Source organism: Paroedura picta, chromosome 1, assembly GCF_049243985.1.
Source record: "Paroedura picta isolate Pp20150507F chromosome 1, Ppicta_v3.0, whole genome shotgun sequence".
NCBI classification, from domain to species: domain Eukaryota; kingdom Metazoa; phylum Chordata; class Lepidosauria; order Squamata; family Gekkonidae; genus Paroedura; species Paroedura picta.
In genome coordinates this window covers 153,820,717-153,839,707 of record NC_135369.1, presented here as the reverse complement: position 1 = coordinate 153,839,707, position 18,991 = coordinate 153,820,717, and the positions used below count along the sequence as shown (strand labels likewise).

Below are 18,991 nucleotides of genomic sequence, written 5' to 3'. Positions count from 1 at the left end.
AGAAACCTGCATTCATTGTTTCATTAAAATGAAGAATATAGTTCAGCAAAGGAGGAGAAAATAGTCATAAGATACACTGCAATCTGATTGCACAGTACTCTTTTATTTAACTGACCATTGTAGTTCAGCTGTACCTAACTTTAGTTTAGGGATATTCCTCAGAGATGAGTGCCAACTGCTGTAATTTAGAAGCAGAAATCAGAATCAATTTAATTATGAAATTAAATAATTTTGAAACTGTTTCTGGGAAGTAACTGAACACCTTTGTCTTGAGACCGAATAGATAGTAAGCTGAAAAGCACTTAAAAAAAAGTCAAACAAGGCACTAGGCAGAGAATTATATTCAAAATAGAGGACAGCTGATGCATATCAGAAATTCAAATTAAAGGAGTTCTGTCAGGAGAGAAGTGCAGTTTTTATGATGCCTCTTTCATATACCTGACATCTGGAACAAAGCCTTTGCCCAGCTTCCAGAGATATTTTTTTATTATCTTTTTAATAAAATAGCCTGCAAACAAACATTTTTATATGAATATATAACAATTCATCCAATGAATAACAGGGCCAAGCAAAATTAATTTCCTACGGAAAACAATATTAATTTCCTATATTGCAAAAAGAACAAAAAAGTGGACAGACTAATACATTAAGTTTAGTGTATGTTATTTGTCTGTCTAGCCGTTCCTCTATCACATTTTAATTCCAGGCCTCCTTTAAGTAAGCGTCTATAAGATTCGTCACAAATATTCTGGAAGAATTTATACAAACTCATTGTGCAATCCCTGGCTGATATTTTATTTGACTTCTGCATGACTCATGAGCAGCATCCCTCGTTTACAACACAAGTGTCAGATAATCTGCCACCACTTACTGGATTTGGAAAATCACACTGGCATCCTGAGCAAGTGTCAGTGCAGTAGGAGCCTAAATCCCCTCCCCACATATTTTCAGCAAAAAACTGCCCACTCTCTTGCTGCCACAATTGGACTGTTGCAGATTTCCTGTTGCAGAACTGTTCATGAGAGTGAAGCTAGATACAGGCTGACAGGTGCTCAGACAAAAGCAGTTGGGACTCCTCTTGTTGAGAAGAGCACTTCTATACCAGAGAGGAGACTGTATGTGAACGTCTGAGTGCCTGCATCTTGCTTACCTCACAAAGTCCAGGATTCTTTAAGGCACTGAAATAATGAGAAGTTCAAGGCATTCACCTGAAATGAAAACTAACAGAATTTCCTTGTGCTCTTGGAATTCACCCTATTTGAGAATTGCATTCTCTGAGGGGGCAGCCAGGGACTTTGCTTCCTAGATAAAAATTGATCTTTGTTTCGATGTAACATATTTGTGCCATGTCCTGCCAGTATGTGTTCTAGGTAAATCAATGTTCAGTAATATAGCTATCACAGTTTTGGGGAAGTTCTGCATGAATGTATGTATTTGCAGGACTGGGACATTTCAGCCACCTCAAGGCAGAAAATAATACACCTTTTAACATATGGATACAGTAGTATGATTTTCTTTAATTGCCATATAGTTTAATAATGACTCAATATACTTAGTTTAAAGCCACAATTGATAGCTTTAATAATACCAAACTAATGAAACAATCTCTCTAATGAAAACTGAGAAATAAGCAGCTAATTTTGACTGTATCTGAAAGGTAGTGCAGAGGGGAAACCAAAAAACCTTTTTAGCCTTTGGAACTAAATTAGGTAATAAACTTCAAAATGAAGGGTTAATACTCTGAGGATCAACAATGCTGCTTAAAGCCGTACATGTTAGAGACAGTTAAATATATTGCTCTGTGGTAAATGGATCCTCAGAAGCATACAGGATGGCCTAGGACCTCACATACAGGCATCCTCACCATTCTTTGAAGACTGCAAGTTTGCAGCCACGGGTGGGGGGGAGTAGAAGAGGACAAGGAAGCCTGGCTGGCCACAGGAGAGCCTAATGAAGGAAGAGGGATGGCCAGGGACTTCGTGTCCAGCCTGGCTAGTTCCATAATGTGCAGGAGCAGGGTGAAGAAGGCTGAGCCAGGTTCCCTACTTAAGGGGCCACTCGCATCCTTGGTCCCTCTTCCTGATGGCCAGCAACATTGCTCCCTACCCACCCTCCCTGTTTTTGTGCCCCATCAGCAGGGCAGGCCCACGTTAGGGGGTTGTTTAAGGTTTCTTTAATTGCTTGTGTATCTTTGTTATGTCAAAGCTGGCAGTATGAGCAGTTTGGGGGGGCAGAGCAGTTTGGGGGGCAATCTAAGTCTGCGCACCAGACTTGCCTGGCACGGTGGCCTCCTTAAGAGGCTGGATGGATGTTGAGCATAGCCTGCCTTACTGGGGCAGCCTGGTGGTCTTGCAGTTCTGGGTGGCAGAGGGTTGCCACTTAGAGGCTCACGCCCACTGACACCCACCATCTGCCACGTGATTGCTTCCAGCTGGCTGGAGCACAAAGTGTTACTTGCTGACTAAGTGTGTGACTGGGCTGCAAGGGTGGGCTACTGGGAGCAGAGTTCCCGGCAGTTCACTAACTGCTGGAAGGAGACTCCCCCATGCTGTGTCCTGCTTATAATGAAGATGTGGCCTTGTTTTCCACACTTACCATGTCCGGGTATTCCTTTTGGACTTCACATGCCCTCCCTGCTATGTAATGCATAAAAGATTAATCCATTGTGGGAAGTGAGTCATGGCAGATATTTACTTGAGCCTCCGGGGAGGGCGATATATAAATGTAATAAATAAATAATATACATCCTTTATTTTAGTTCCTCCCTCTCTTCTATATGTTAAATAATGAATTGTTTTAAAATCCAATACGAATCCATATTTAATTGCTTCGTCATCCAGCATATCTTGGTTTGGTTTGCAGTCTGTGTACTAAAGTCATTTATAGGATTTCACTGTAGATTCAAAGAGCATGGAGGATACACTTAATTGAACAGCAAAAGCAAGGCTGTAAAAAAATCTTTGATCTTTAGTGGTTTTTTAAAAATGTGTTGCTGGCAGCTGCATTTTTTCCTTTACAAATTTTGTACAGAAATAGTTACTTAAAACTCTGAGGCTGTTTCCGATTATTAGAAACCAAGGACTTTTCCGTTTATATATAGATTTGTGATTGTGGTGGTAAATTTATAATGCATGTTTCAGAGACATCTGCTTACTAAAACATTACGGAAGGTGCAGCTTGGGTCTAGGTTCCTACCCTGTGTCATATGTACTACTCACCTGTGGGATTAAGATTGCCCTCAATTTCTGCAAATGTGTTGTCCTAATGAAGATCACAACAGTGGTACATATGGAGAAGGGGTTTCACTTTACCAACCTAAAATGGTTCTGATGGGTGCTGTTTGGCCCAATGGAGAAACTCACATGTATAAGATTCCATTATAATGGGATTATTTTCTTAAGACATCTGCTTTGGTTTTGCATTGCCCATCTTCTTTGGGGAAGTTAGTTTACTCCCCCCCCCCAAAAAAAAAAAAGTAGTCAGTGCTATAGGTACACCTCCTTTCCAATAACTGGAACTAATTTCAGTAGAGCAAAACTAAATTCTAAAACAAATAAGATTGTATAAAACAGAACAGAAGGTGATTACTCAAAGGAGAACAAATATAAATCCACCAGACCGCAGCTGATTCCAGGCTTTGCTAAGTATCACAAAATGGTCTAAGCTGCAACGCTTAACCCATGGAGAGACTATTCAGGATGCTTAAATCCAAACTGATTTCTTTATTGTAAAATTCAGCAGGAATATTTATGCTTTCATACACAGTTCAGTGTATGTGTAGATTATTTCCCAAGCAACAATCATTCCAACTGCATTTAATTGCCAATCACTGGCTGCTAATATCTACTTGTTAGTGAATTCAGAATCATAGTAAATTGCCACAAGCACCTAGACTTCATTTAAAACATATAGTGGAGAATAATAAATAGATAAAGCACCATCCCTTTGAGACATACAGATGTTATAATTTTAGGAATGGGATATAGCTGTTACCATCCAATCCTTGTGCTAAATATTAAAGCAAGGATCAAGAACTGGAAAACAGATGAGGAAATAGTTATCGTGTCCAAGTACATTAGAGAGCTATTACTTTACCTTCAGCACAGAATGCTTCCCTGCCTTTCTTCCCCCACCCCAATTGGATGAATGAAATGAAAGCATGTGACCACCTACCCACACACCTTGGCAGAGGTGCACTCCATACACGGCGACCACCACCTAGGCACGTAAGCTTGCTTGCACCTTCCAAACGATATCCGGGGAAGCAAGAGAATGTTAAGGAATCTCCAACACCAAAATGAAATCCTATTCTTCGACTGAAGGCAGGGACACCAGGGTCATCACATGGTTCCAGCTCATATTCTTCAGACAACAAATCAAAAGCAAGGAAAAAAAGATGAATGCCTTGGTTTGTTTTAATGATTAGTGTAACCATATTGTTTCCAGAAAAGATCACCTGTTCAAATCAATTAGAGAGCATTTACGTTTCAGTATATTACATTCAAATATCCCCTGGTCCATTCCTGCTGCTTAGGGCCAAACTCAGTAAATGGATAGCAGCTACCAAAATTTACCTCCTTTTTCCCTGTCATATCATTCAGTAAAAGATACATCATAGTATTCTGCATTTTCCCTACTTTTGTCAAGAGATAACATTTGATTTGGAGGAACACAACATTCAGGCATCACAAGATGAAGTTCTATTAGCAGACTTGCCCTTATTATGATGCCAAAGATTTTTGGCTCTAAGAGTACTTTTTTCTTACTTTCCTTAGATGAAATCAGAGCTGTTGCCACCTCATAGAATTTTACCTGGCTGCAATATGTGCATGTTTTATATGGAAGCTTCCATGTGACATAATGCTATTTTCTGGGCTCCTGGGACTTTCCCAGGCAGTTTGTGTGAAACACTGCAGGCGGGGGAGTCTTAATACCACCTTCAAAATGGTGGCACTATGCTCTTGTAATTGCCATTCTATTGTATCCCTTTTACATTTTTTTGTTTGTTTTGTAGCAACCACGACCTAAGTTAGCTGTGAGCTGCAATTCAGTACTGGGCCCTGTGCTATTATTTGCTGGGGGAGGGGGAGGATAAGTTTGTTGTTGTTGTTTTCAACTGGGACTAATAGCAGCTAGGGAGAGGCCATTTCTCTAAGAAAATGTAATACACTCAAATTCAAGAACTTCTTGGCTTCTTTTTAAATATTAAACAACTCTGCAACTGATCCTAGCCCACTGGACCTCCCCACACATTGACTTGGACCAGGAAGAATATTCCATGTCACTCTGAAGTAATGTCAGCATGTTATGGGTCATTGGGGGTTTGAGGTAAAACTCTATTCTTTAAGGCTGACTTTTTAAACCACTTTCTAAAAAGCCACTACAACATCTCTGACCACCTGGACATCAACACTCTGGATGTTCTTCTGGGTTGAGGTAAGTGCTGGGGTGGGTATTCTCCCAGAGAGTGCCTGCCCTACCCCACCAGCAGGGGGGTTGGCACCTGGCAGTCCTATCTAGAGGAGCACAGTAGGTGGGGCAAAATATTTATTTGCAGCAACTGTAGCACTTATAAGTAAAATAAAGAAGAAGGGACTGTTCACATGAACTGAGAAATTTTGTAGGGCTCCAGAGGCAGTTTCTTGGTTTCTAAAAGCCTATGGGCAATTAGACTGATGAACAGCACAGGCATTTAGAACTTGACTTCCTCTTTTTCTGTTTCTTAAGGAGCCTAGTCTGATTGCAGGGCATCTGCCAAAAGACCTGTCACAATGGCATCTGTTTCATCGACTCCTGGATCAAGTCCAGGTTTTGCCAAGAATGAAACAAGTAATTGTGGCACAGCCCTAGCAAGGGGATATATTTCTTTATCCCATGAGTTTGCTGGAAGTCTCTGCTACACACTGAATAGTAGTCAAAAATATCTTGAAACATGTCATTTAAATCAGACGGAATTGGATAATAGATTTGCAATTTCAAAAAGGGTCTACAGAAAATTCAATTTCAGCATTAGTCGTTTATGAAAATATAACTGATAATTCAGTGTATGGATTAATTTGCATGTGCAGAATCATCTTACTGAATACAGGAACTGCAGTCTTTGAAAGTGAAGGCAAAATAATCCCTGCAGGATATTTTTTTTCCCATCCAGAGGAACTGAGGAATAAACTCAGAGTACATTGCCTTTGTAGTCAAAGAAAAATGGCTTTTATAAAGTAGAACCGAGCACATATGTGGTGGATAAGAAATGCAAAAGGCACTGCTTTGCATGCGTAATGTATGATTTTCTCTTTGTGATATAGATTTCTATTACATTTGTCAGTTCAGTTTTTACCATTGCTACCCAAACTGCTCAACTCCTACTACATTCAAGGCTACCTCCTTTCAGTATACAATACCCATTTTTCAGAATGCCATTCTACTTGCCGAAACAAAGGATATTATTTCTGAGCTATATCATTTAGTTAAAAGTCATATACGTATCATCACCATATATTTTATCTGTCCCATTAACAAAGCAGAACAAGGACTTGCCTATAGAAAGTACTGGTTATAATGTCAGGCTAGGAACTGGGTTCAAATCCCCATTCTACCATAGAGTTTGCCAGAAATCTGAGCCAAGGATTCTTTCTCAGCTGAGCTTACAAGATTGTTGTAAGGATAAAATGGGAAAGGGAAATTAATGTACATTGCCTTGAGATCCTCAAAAGAAGGGCGAGATAAATATAAATGATAGATTGTTTACAAAATTAAAATTTGGAAAATTACTGCTTCCGTTCCTGAGTATACCTGGGAACAGCTATTTATTATCGTAATTATGGGTAGAGACAAATGTAAAAAAATGGGTTTAGATATAAAACTTTTGTGCCCTGAACCAAAATCCTTTGGATATTGGTTTCAGCTTCCAGAAAATTCCAATTCATTCCAATGCGCCACTCTCATCCTCTTTCCTTTCAATACTGCATACTTTCCTCTATCAGCAAAGGAATGGGGGAACTATTCCTCAAGCACAAGTATTACCCACAGAAATTTTCTATCGCAGTTCTATTGAGATTGTGTTTTCCTAAACAACAGGGACCTAGAAGCCCTAACAAACCGCTATTCCTAGTTATCTTTGTGCTGGAAAATAGTGATGAAGCGTTTCCAGCAGTTTTACCCCAAATTAGACTTTTATTCCATTTATTATCCAAGGTTTCATTGCAATGAGTAAATCCCAAGGGTTAAATAGAGAACATTTCCCTGGTGTTATTTGTAGAAACAACATGCAAATCCATCTTTGGGAAAGGGGAAAGTTTTGCAAATTTCACTTTTGTAGCAAGTAAGTACAAAAAAAAACAATGATAAAATTGCAACAAGAATGCATGAAATGCATTTTTGAATGCTTAATGGAGCATTTTTGAAATTATGAGAGGTTGAGTTTACAATCTGACAAATTTCTTCCAATTTAAAGTTGGTGAATTAAGGTGGTTAGTGTATTTAGGTAGATTTAAATGCATTCAATCACCACAGCCCTCTGAAATGTCCATGTTCATGTGCCCATATAAAAGGTCTACCACATCTTAGAGGAAATTAATGCAATCAATTTAACAATCACGGTGAATGCTTACACAAAACCCTTACACACACATGCACCCTTGTGTCACATATTTCGCCAACACAATAGCATGAAATGATGTTTGGAAAATGCATGCTGAGCAGAGTAAATATTTAACCAATTAACTTTGTAATCCTAGTTACTGGCGGCCTAGGGTTACATCCCAACAGATATATGAGCATATAATGTTCCTCTGAACAGCACCGACTGAAAATATCACATTAAAAAAATACAGAAGTTTGTATTTTTAACTTTATATTCCAATCCATTAATTTTCTACTTCCAATTTTTTCTTCCTCCATGTGTTACTCTCTTTTTCTTTCGAGCTGTGGCTTAATACATTCACCGTATCAACTCCATTTTATACAGCCTTCTCTTATGCAAGATTTCACTTATTTTCCAATAACTTCTGAGGTAGCTATCAGCCCTGACTGCTTCTAAGCAACCAAAGGACTACATCGTCCTCTTTCAACTATGCTGGCTATTTAATCTTTTGACCCTGAATAAATTCTTTTATCTTTTTTATAATATCACACAGTCTACATAACTCTGTATTATACCATCGTTATTCACATTTATAATTATAATTGAAAATTGCTTCAAAATGTACAAAATAGTCTCTTATGTGCTTCCAGAGGCTTTCCTGATAATTCTCCTTTCTTCTAATACGAATGAGATGCTGATTTGTTAATCTATGCTGTCGCCAAAAACCTCTTGAGCAATTACTGATGGTCTCTGTGCAAAGGTACTAAAGTGTGGAATGGCAATTTACATGCAGTGATGCCATTAATAACCACTGCTAATAACCACTGTTACACAAATGAAGTGTGGTAATCTTGCACCACATGCAGCCTGCTCGGTGACCTTGGGCTAGTCCTAATCCTTTTAGGGCTGTTCTCACAGAACAGTTCTGTCAGAGCTCTCTCAGCCCCACTTACCTCACAGGGTGTCTGTTATGGAGAGAGGAAGGGAAAAGTGCCTGTAAGCCCCTTTGCAACTCCTTCAGGTAGTGAAAAGCAGGGTATAAAAAAACCTCTCTTCTACTTAGGGCAGCCTTTCTCAACCTTTTTACCCTTGAGAAACCCCTCCAGTCATGCAGAATATGGTTGGGAATCATAGCTGTGTACACCCACTGGGGCCTCTCCCCTCCAGGTCCATCACTGGCTATTTCGAGAGGGGGCGCCTGGTCAACAAGACCATATATGGTCTTATCATCCAATATATGTTTAGCAAAATAAAATATATATAAGAAGAATTAACTCCCACCCATTCGAGAAACCCAGTATATCATGAAATCCTGGACTAGAATCAGGGCAATGGTGTGCTGGGGGCTCCCATCTCCATCCAACACCTTTTCCTTGAGCCAAAAGGCCCCAGAAGGAAGGCATATGCATAACTTGGGAACTGTGTGTAGTCAGACTATACATGCAACCCCAACATGCTACAAATAACTCCCCACTGAGGCTGTTCAGTATTGCTAGGTGCTTCCCGGCGGGGAGGGTACAATTGAACCCAGTTGGTGAAAATGGAGGCAAACCATAGTTGTAAGCTGCTTTGAGAGACATCCCTGGGAAGTAAAAATTAGGGTACAAAATAAACAGCTCTTTTTCTGCTTCAGCATTACAAAGCGATCCTTCATTGTTTACAATGCAAATGTGTAGTAATGTTTCTGGTCATGCAGAAAAAGGAGAGAGAGAGAGAGAGAGAGAGAGAGAGAGAGAGAGAGAGAGAGAGAGAGAGAGAGAACCCTGTTAGTGACAAAGTGCATGATGGGAAACAGCTTGGACCCTGTGAGGTAGATTATGCTGACAGCATGAGACTGCAAACAGGCATGGGCTATTTATTCCTTGTACATGTTTCCTGGGAGGTTGGAAGTCAGTGGAACCAGGGCCAGTTTATCCAGGTAGTACACACTACGGGCCCCACACTTCCAGGGGTGCCTTTCCCCCACGGAACAGGAGTTTAGCCTTTCTCCGCCCCTCTTTTCCCTCTTTAAGGACACTTGGAGTGACACCCCTTTCCACTGTGGGGAGTCTCTCCACCCCAGTTTAGCTGCTCCCATTGCAACTGCACTCTGCTAGGGCCCTGTGAACCCTTAAACTGGCTCTGGTGCTACAGGCCCCACAAATCCTTAAACCATTCCTGTGACAACTACATCCTATCTGTCCGCACACTGTGATGTCATAATGATTATTACAAGCTGTCATTAAATGTAACTGACATTCTAAAGCAGTGGTCCCCGACCTTTTTATCACCGGGGACCAGTCAACGCTTGAGAATATAACTGAAGCCTGGGGAGGGTAGTCTTTTGCCAAAGGACATCGCTACTGCCACCTGAGCCCCAGTTCCACTTGCTTTCCTGCAGACGCCCCTGACTTCCCGCTGCCGCTGGGGGGCACTGCTAGCAGCAGCTGTGCATTGCCGTGCCAAGGGAGCCCCAGCCATGGTGGCCACTGGAGAGGACCAAAGGTGAGCTGGTGGCAAAGTGGCAGGGCAGTCCTCGAAACAGCAGATGGGGAGGAGGACGAGGAGGAGCCGCAGCCTGGTAGCGACTGATCCATGGACCAGTCCCGGTCCCCGGACCAGGGGTTGGGGACCACTGTTCTAAAGCATAACCACCTGTACAAACTATGTCGTCACTCCACTTTAAACCCAGTTTAAATTGACTAACTTTGCATCAGATTGCTCTCTTATTTCTCTCTCTAGTTAGCTGAATTTCATATAGCAGTGGTCCCCAACCCCCGGTCCGGGGACCGGTGCCGGTCCGTTGATCAGTCGGTACCGGGCCGCGGTTCCTCCCCGGCTGCTGCCTCGGGGGCTGCCCTGCCACCAGCTCATCTTTGATGCTCTCCAGCGGCCGCCATGGCTGGGGCTCCCCCTCGGCGTGGCACTGCACAGCTACTGCTGGCAGCACCCCCCAGCCGGCGGTGGGAAGTCAGGGGCACTGGCGGGAAAGCAAGCGTAGCAGGGGCTCAGGCAGCAGCGGTGACGTCCCTTAGCAAAAGACTACCCCCCCCCCCCGGGCCTCAGTAAAATTGTCAAGTGTTGACTGGTCCCCGGTGATAAAAAGGTTGGAGACCACTGTCATATAGTACTATTGATATTTTTTTCTTTCTTCAGAAGTAACATCCAAAATGGAAAAACTTGTTTGTTCTAAATTAGAATTCTTCATGTTCTAAAAGAATACTCTTTTCATCAAGCTAATAGCAATGATAACACTGGTGAAAGCAGCACAATAAAACTGTGCAGCATAGTCATTATCTAGAACAGTTCCAGTAAGTAGACCATTATAGTCTTTTAAAAATAAACACAAGTCATGTTGAAGACTTGCTTTTAGAATGATACCCTAGGAAGCAATAACAACCCAAACAGACACATAGACTTTATCACTATACTAATACCCTTTATTCTATTTCTACCAAACAATAGATCTTACAACTTACTTTAAAGAATTCATCTTTCAGTTCTGTTGAACATAATTATTCCAGTAAACAATATGCATCTCAGTCTTCTAAAAATAATATAATAGACCCTGAATCTTTACCTGAAAATGTTATATTGAAGCCTTCGTAAGAAATTGAAAAATCAGAAATGAATCGAAGTTGGGCAGTGAAGTTTCCAAAAAGTCCAGCTTTAATGGTAGGAGGCAAGACTGACCCAGTTAATCTGGCAACAGGTTCTGTGAAGCTTCCATCTTCAGTGATGAGTAAATAGTCATGAGAACTCTCTAGGTGAAAGGTGTGGAAGATTAGCTGCACACCTTGAAAGAAGGAATAAAACGTAAGATTTGGTTTTCTGGAAAGGAGTTTATTTGTAATCTGATCTGAAGAGTGTCACTCAGCTCTATAGAATACATGCATATCATACAAATACAATAATGTAGAGTGCATGTATAGTGTTTATGAAATCTGTTAAAATATGAATGTAGAACAAAAATTTAGAAAACCATGAAACAAAATTAAAACCAAACCACTAACAATATAAATGCATGAAAGGGCAAGAAATAATGATTCACAAGGGAAGAAAAATCATATTTCTCCTCCCCTTACTCCCTAGTCACCATTAATTTATCCCTTCTATCCTTGGCTATCACTTCTCCACAGCCAGTGAATAAACTTCCCAGGCAATTAAAACTTCAGTTTGTGAAAATACTATAAACAAGTGTTCAAGAAGCAGATGAAACTGTACATACACCAATTCAAAAGCCATGTGTGCCCCCAGAACACCAGAACTGTATTTTTTAATGTTCATAGGTGACTGTTGTGGGAATGGGGAGATTTTTTTTCTCTGCCAGGACCTTCCACTAGAAGCATTCTCTCCTCACTTCATTCCCTTTGAGGTGCAGGATCTTTTTGTCATCCACTTCACAGGATTTTTAAGGCAAAGAGATATTCAGTTGTGGTTTGTCATTGCCTGCTGCTGAGTTCCTTACTGGTCTCCCATCCAAGTACTAATCAAGGTTAACCCTGCTCAACATCCACAATCTCATAAAATGGGGTTAGACTGGCCTATTCAAATCAGGGTTGTAGGCCATATAGGCCATTTCTGCACTGGAGGTTTCGCACCAGGCTGCTCCCGCACGAAGGAGTGTTTGGCCTGCAGCATCCTGTCCACCCCGAATTTGTACTCCCTTATGGAAGCCAGGGTAGCAGAGTTCCCAGTGTGGAAACAATCACATGTAAGACAATTACTATGGTGAGGTCAAGACAGAGCCATATCTGAAGTGTAAGGACGCGCACACACTACAGTCAACTGTAGTTAAAACACAGCACAGGAGAAACATACATGATGACCTTGAAAAATGACTGCAATTCATGCATTATCCTAAAATAAGTTAATAGCATTCTTCATTGTATATACTGCCAAAGCTAGCTTACATCAGAAAGTGTGTTTGTTTATTTAAAGTCCTTGCTTTTGACCCCAGATGGCTATGCGAGAATTGGCATTTCATTTTTAAAAATCATCACGAAGGAAAGAATAATAAGAAGAGAACAAAGAAAAGCTAGGGGGAAAGGAAGACCATACATTTCAAAGTTTCAACCAGAAGAGCAAAATATCCATTTTAATACTGTGCTTTGAAAATCCTATTTCATCATTTCAATCCTTGAAGTTATCTAACCTGAGCACACAAAAAAATCAACTTATTTAGATAAATACCATACTCTTTAAGAATGTATTAAACTAGTGAGAAACTGCAAAAGGCAACCCAATTATTTGCAAAACAACTTGTAATTGCAACACAGCTGAGACAAAGATCCTTTAAATGCTAGTATTGACTAGAATATAATAAGCATTTGTCTTTAACAAGACAAAGAAGAAGGATGATTTTACAGGTTATTAAAATGATAGATATTACTATTTAGCAAGACATTTTCATTTAATGTTAGAGAAAATGAGTATTTCAGAGCCAATCAACTACTAGATTTTCAGACTTTGAGTGCTTAAATTAGGGCCACTGGAAAAAAATGCCCTCTTGCATTGATTTTATACTGTGAGCATATGTTGTTGTTTTAAATGGAGACTGAAACACTCACACAGTAGGGAAAAGCAAGTGCATGATTCAAGTTCTGAAAGGACTTTATCATGGAGAAGCCACAGAACCCTGCACAAGGTGGGACAAAGCAGCCATGATAAACTCATGTGAGGTTAGTGAAAGGGGAAAAACAGAGAAACACACTATTTAGGGACATGATTATAATGACAAGGAAAGGAACATGGAAAAATCTTTAACAGCAGCACCTTCTACAGAATTTTCACTAAAGAAAATTAATCTTGAAAGCTCAGAAATGTCAGTTCTATTGGTTAAAGAACACATTTCTATACATTTTTCCATCCTTTCTCTCATGTTGCCCTCTCTACCCTTCTGACTTTGGCGTGCTTAGACTGGTGGGGGAATAAATCTAAAATATTTTGGCAGTATATCCATGTTCATGAAAACAAGTAGCATAGCTTCAAGATTAGCAAAAAGATTTATCTGTTTCTAAACATCACTTGCCTTAGATCACTTTCCTATAGGACTACCTTTTCCAGGTGTCTCATCATTAATTTTTAATTAATTTGTTTATTTCAACAACCTAAGCAAAATAATGTTAAAGTTAATTTACTAATCTGGCTTGATAAATGGCAAGACTGATTCAAATACTTCCTTTTCCTTGTAACAAATGGAGGGTTTAGGAAAGATTTACTGTAAGATTATCCTGGAAGAAAAATGCTTGGTATGATCTTTCAGCTGTGTCCCCTTTCTCTTTGCCAAACAAGACTAAGTCCACACTAATATCTTGTAGCCAAATGAAAGAGCAGGTCAGGAACAGCTAGAATTTAAAGGTTTGATGTGTCTTCTCTCTGGAAAAATAACATTTTATTCATAAAAACAGGAAAAAAATGCTTCTGGACCCCAATGTCTTTAAACATCCCAGAGACTCTTTAATATCCTGCTACTTATGAAAATGGCACCTTCAGAAGTGTTTCCCAAATGGTTGGAAGTTAATTATTTTAATATATATTTTAATGTGTTAAACATTTATCAGGTGATATGACCATATATGGTTATGTTGACCCCCCCCATGTCCAATGATGAGCCTAAAGGGGGTGGAGAGGGGAACCTGGGAGCAGCTATGTTTCCTAACCGTATTCTGTCTAGGGTTTCTTGAAGCCAGGGCAATGTTTCAGGGGTTTCGCAGCAGTAAAAAAGTTGAAAAAGTCTGGCATTTCAGGTCTCCTGAGGTATAGATACGGTATGAATTGTATAAGTACACCAATTTTATTGGTATCTTTCTCTCAGTAATGCTTCCCTAAAGATAAAAAACACTGGAAAGCAATGCAGGCAAAGAGAAGTGGTATAAAATTGGAAATAAGAACAAGGCCAAAAATGGGACCTACCTATTGATAATCATTTGCCTTATGGCTTCTCATATCTCAACCTTAGACTAATTACTTTCTTTGGAGATGTTGCAGAGAAGAATAAAACCCCATAAGGAACCCAGTAAACCAGAATGACTGAACCCACATAGGGAGAACTTTTTTAATGTTCACTTTCTCTTGATCTCTTCATCAAGCAGTCGATTGCTAGATACCTTTTGATACATTTTGTATTTATGCCAGTGGAAAATGGGATTCTTGTCTTTCAAAGATTTTTAAAATGAATGTATTCAATTTTCAGGAGACATTTTGAAAATCCTGTAAGATCATATAATGTTTTACCTTTGCCATGAGAAACTTCAATTGTCCATGTGCAGTTTAAAGAATTTGGATAAAAATCAGGGAACCCTGGGGATAATACAGTTCCACTTCTCGCATGAATATATCCACCACATAGAGCTAAACAAAGAAATGAAAGGGGGGAAAAGACAGAGAGATAAGTTAATGTTCTGCTTTGCCACTTACAATGGTGGGCATCATGCCCATTTAGGCATGTTTTTAATAAGTTTAACTAATATTGAATTCTTGCCAAATGCAACTTTCTTTTTAACACACACAATGTTGCTCTTTTACCAATAATAGGTCCCTACTGAAATACATAAGTTGTAAACATCATCAGAGCAAATGAACTGATTAGCAGCAGTGGTAATAAGATTGAAATATATGTACAGCTGCATTAAGATATAAACTTAGAACAGGCAGTTAAAGTCTTGTCTCCTTGGCAACTAGAAAGATAATAAAGAATCTGACAATTACGCATCAACAGAAATAATAAGAAAAAAAAGAGTAGATATCAGGTATTTATATATCTGGGTATTTGTTTCTTTTTCCAACTTAGAGGGAACAGTTCAGCAGAACACTGATTATTTTACTTATTTTAAAATGTATGCTTTGCCATGTCCATTTTCTTAAAACAGCTTAAAAAATAAATGAAAATAGCCAACTACAGATAGAATAGCAGATGAAGTATGATTGATGTTTACACTAATTCAAACAATTCCACAGCCATCCGTGACTCTGAATGCCCAACAGAAGGCCCAATACCACAGACAATATGTAAACACCATTCTCTCAATCAGTGGTTCTCAACCTGGGGGTCGGAACCTCTTTGGGGGTCGAATGACTCTTTCACAGGGATCGTGGCAGGGTGAGCAGCTTGGGGGTGGAGGTTGCTGCCACTGTTGCCACTCCTTCTGCAGGCAGAAAAGAGCGAGATCGGCATGGTGGGACAAGAGGCAGAACTGAACTGAGAAACACTAGGGAAAAAAACAATTTATATACAATTATGAACACTGAATCTTCACACCATTGGTCAATTTCAGTTTAATTTTTGTGAAAGAACACTTGTATAATTTTATGGTTGGGGATCACCACAACATGCGGAACTGTATTAAAGGGCTGCAGCATTAGGAAGGTTGAGAACCACTGCTCTAAATGTTTTGTGGAAAATAACTCATTTGTCTAACTTAAGGAAGAAGAGGTGACAAAGTGTAAAGGCCTCCTCAGGCAGTTGTTTTCATAAAATGGGAGCCAGGATTGAAAACTGAAAAAAAAAAATTCAGAGGCACACAACTGCCCCCCCCCCAAAAGTCCGGATAGGACAGATAGGTTGCAAACAGATAAACTGGTACTGCAAGAGTGCTATAAATATGGGAAGAGTTGTGTTCCACATAAACTGCAAGACGAAACATAAAACTCATACAGACAATACAGAAAGAATAAGTATCCAGTAACACCTAACAAAAAGACTAACAAAACTTTTAGCAAAGTTGTTAGTGGGCAGACCCCTTCTCACTTTGAGAGGTAGCTTTAGCTAGAATAACCATCTACATCCTCCCATGACATTCCAAGTATTAATTTGTAGCACACTGTCTGAAAATAGGTGGTAAATGCATCTACAATGGAAAGGTACATAGTCTGTTGAAATTGCAGACATGGTCACCAACAACATGTCAGGTCTCCTGAACTGACCTGGAGTTTAGATTACATTAGTGAGACACAGACTTTTTCTCCCCACCCAGAACAGGAATGCATATTTTTGGGACAATAAACTGCCCAAAAAATAAGCTGCTATTAATCTCATCAATTCCAATCCCTTGTTCCCTCCTACACCCACGGAATTCAATTAAACACCACCACCACCACCTTAGCAATTTCCTGTCCTGAAATATTAAAATTGTCAAGAAACATTAATGTCTTTAGTTCTACCCAGTAGAGCAATCACAGATATTGCGTTTTGTGGGAAACTTCTGTGGTTCCACTCTCAATATTGTTTTCACTATAGGCATACCTATCACATCCTTCTAATTTTTTCATCATATCTGTACATTTTTTCACGGGCTATCATGTCAGTGATAGCCCGAAGATACAATTTCCCCATGAAAGAACATCTAGTACCACTCTGTGTGAGCATCTTTCATACATTTTCTACTTGAATATAAGCTTCTCTCTCCTCTCCATGAACTGCTGGCCAATTCATTGAACCCACAGGCTTCTCCATGTAGTGATAGTAACTATTGTATAGTATAGTATACACTATAGTGTATAGTAACAAAGATAGTAACAGAGAGCCAGTTTGGTGTAGTGGTTAGGAGTGCGGACTTCTAATCTGGCATGCCAGGTTCGATTCTGCGCTTCCCCACTGCAACCAGCTGGGTGACCTTGGGCTCGCCACGGCACTGATAAAACTGTTCTGACTGAGCAGTGATATCAGCACCCTCTCAGCCTCACCCACCCCACAGGGTGTCTGTTGTGGGGAGAGGAATGGGAAGGCGACTGTAAGCCGCTTTGAGCCTCCTTCGGGTAGGGAAAAGTGGCATATAAGAACCAACTCTTCTTCTTCTATTGCTTCCCCTCCTCCTAATTCTATTCTCATTAAACCCCTCTTTTTCTTAGTTAATTTCTTGTGTTTATGCTTCATGAGCTTTAGTGTATTTGTTTGCTTTGCTATACATTCTTCTTAATAAAAAAAACTTTCCAATTCACTCTGGACTGGTTTATTTAAGTTTTTAAAGGGAATAACGCTTTACACATAGGTGGAGATTCCATAGATATCCACTGCTCACTAAGTCTCCAAGTCATTCACTAATTTTCCCAATTCAGGGTAACTCTAATTTGGGGAAGAAGATATGAGATTTTGTGACTTTGAAGAAGCTCATATCCTGCCACAAATTGTGTTAATCTTTAAGGTGCCACTGGAGTCTTGCTCTTTTCTACTTCTACAGACAGACAAACACAACTACCATTTTGATCTAATAAAGAAAAAATGTAGATAATAATTCTGAATGACAAAGAAATTTAAAATACACACAAAGTACATACACACTATGGTGGGTGATATTGAGGATTAAAAGCACTCTAAGACATCGCACAATAAATGTAGGGTCACTCCGGATCAATCCTTCTTGCTGCAGAAGGAAAATTTAAATTGCCCCAAATCCAAACAGAAATCGCATTCTGTGTAGAGGGTAGGGACTGAATCGATCTGGGTTGGAATAAAAACTCCGTGCCATTTACACCTGGGATGCAATGAGGCCTTGGTTGACATTTTCTTTAAAGTAATAATGTATTTACCTACATATATGCCACTTCACTGGTTGTGGGGTGTCATAGTCTGACAAAAACCTTAGTTTACTTTTGGGATATTTCCTGTAAATCTGTAGGATCCCCAATTTGTAGAAATGGCTCCTCAATTTGTAGAGCATCCTCATCCATACATAGTCCCATTATACAGGCCTTTTGATCTGTACCTTAGGTCCAGATTAAAAATTACAGATACAGATGTCTATTACGCTGGCTCATTTTCGTATATTTTATTTGAGCTGATGGAATGGTCAACAGATTTACTTTTAAAAATATTTTTCCCGTTGCAGGCACATAAGACAGATATATAGCTGGGGGGTGAGTCTCTTTTATTTGCTAGTTGCCAAGTTATTTTTTAAGATGGACTACTGGATTTTTAATGTTTATGTATTGGAGTTTTTATTGTTATTGTAACTCGCTGCAGGACGTTTATCGAGAGCGACAGGTAATAAATGAAATAAATAAATAAAATATCCCCCCCCCCCCACACACATACATATTATTTCAAAATACAAAGCTTCTTAAAGATCAGTGATGAAACACGCTAGGACAAAAAAATTCACAATAGACTGTACAAATTTGCATTACACACATTCTGCATATGATTCAATCACACAATGATTGCATGATTACAGTGCAATAGTAGTTTCGTTTTGGTATATCACAGTCTTTCCTTTTCAGATTTCAAAAAACCTTTTAACACACTAATTATTTAACAATCACAATTATTAGCATCAGTTCATATTTGCCTGACAGGATCCAACAAAATAAACATTTTCAACTCTAAGCATATTTAAATGTCAAATAAGGATGCTGTGGCAAAAATCCCCAAATGATAAAACTTACATATCATAATGAAGAGAGCAAAAAAACACTCTCAGTGCAATGATTTCAGTA

At 39.5% G+C, this 18,991-nt stretch overlaps 1 protein-coding gene across 3 annotated transcripts in view; it reads right to left on the bottom strand.

Moving 5' to 3' along the window:
• Positions 1-18,991, bottom strand: part of CSMD1 (CUB and Sushi multiple domains 1) — a 1,334,105-nt gene that overhangs the window by 265,538 nt on the left and 1,049,576 nt on the right. For all 3 annotated transcript variants that reach the window (XM_077309265.1, XM_077309276.1, XM_077309285.1), the window contains 3 exons: positions 14,795-14,911; positions 11,139-11,354; positions 4,174-4,362 (listed from right to left, as the gene is read on the bottom strand). In XM_077309265.1, coding sequence (XP_077165380.1) covers positions 4,174-4,362; positions 11,139-11,354; positions 14,795-14,911 — 522 coding nt within the window. The remainder of the gene's footprint in view (positions 1-4,173; positions 4,363-11,138; positions 11,355-14,794; positions 14,912-18,991) is intronic.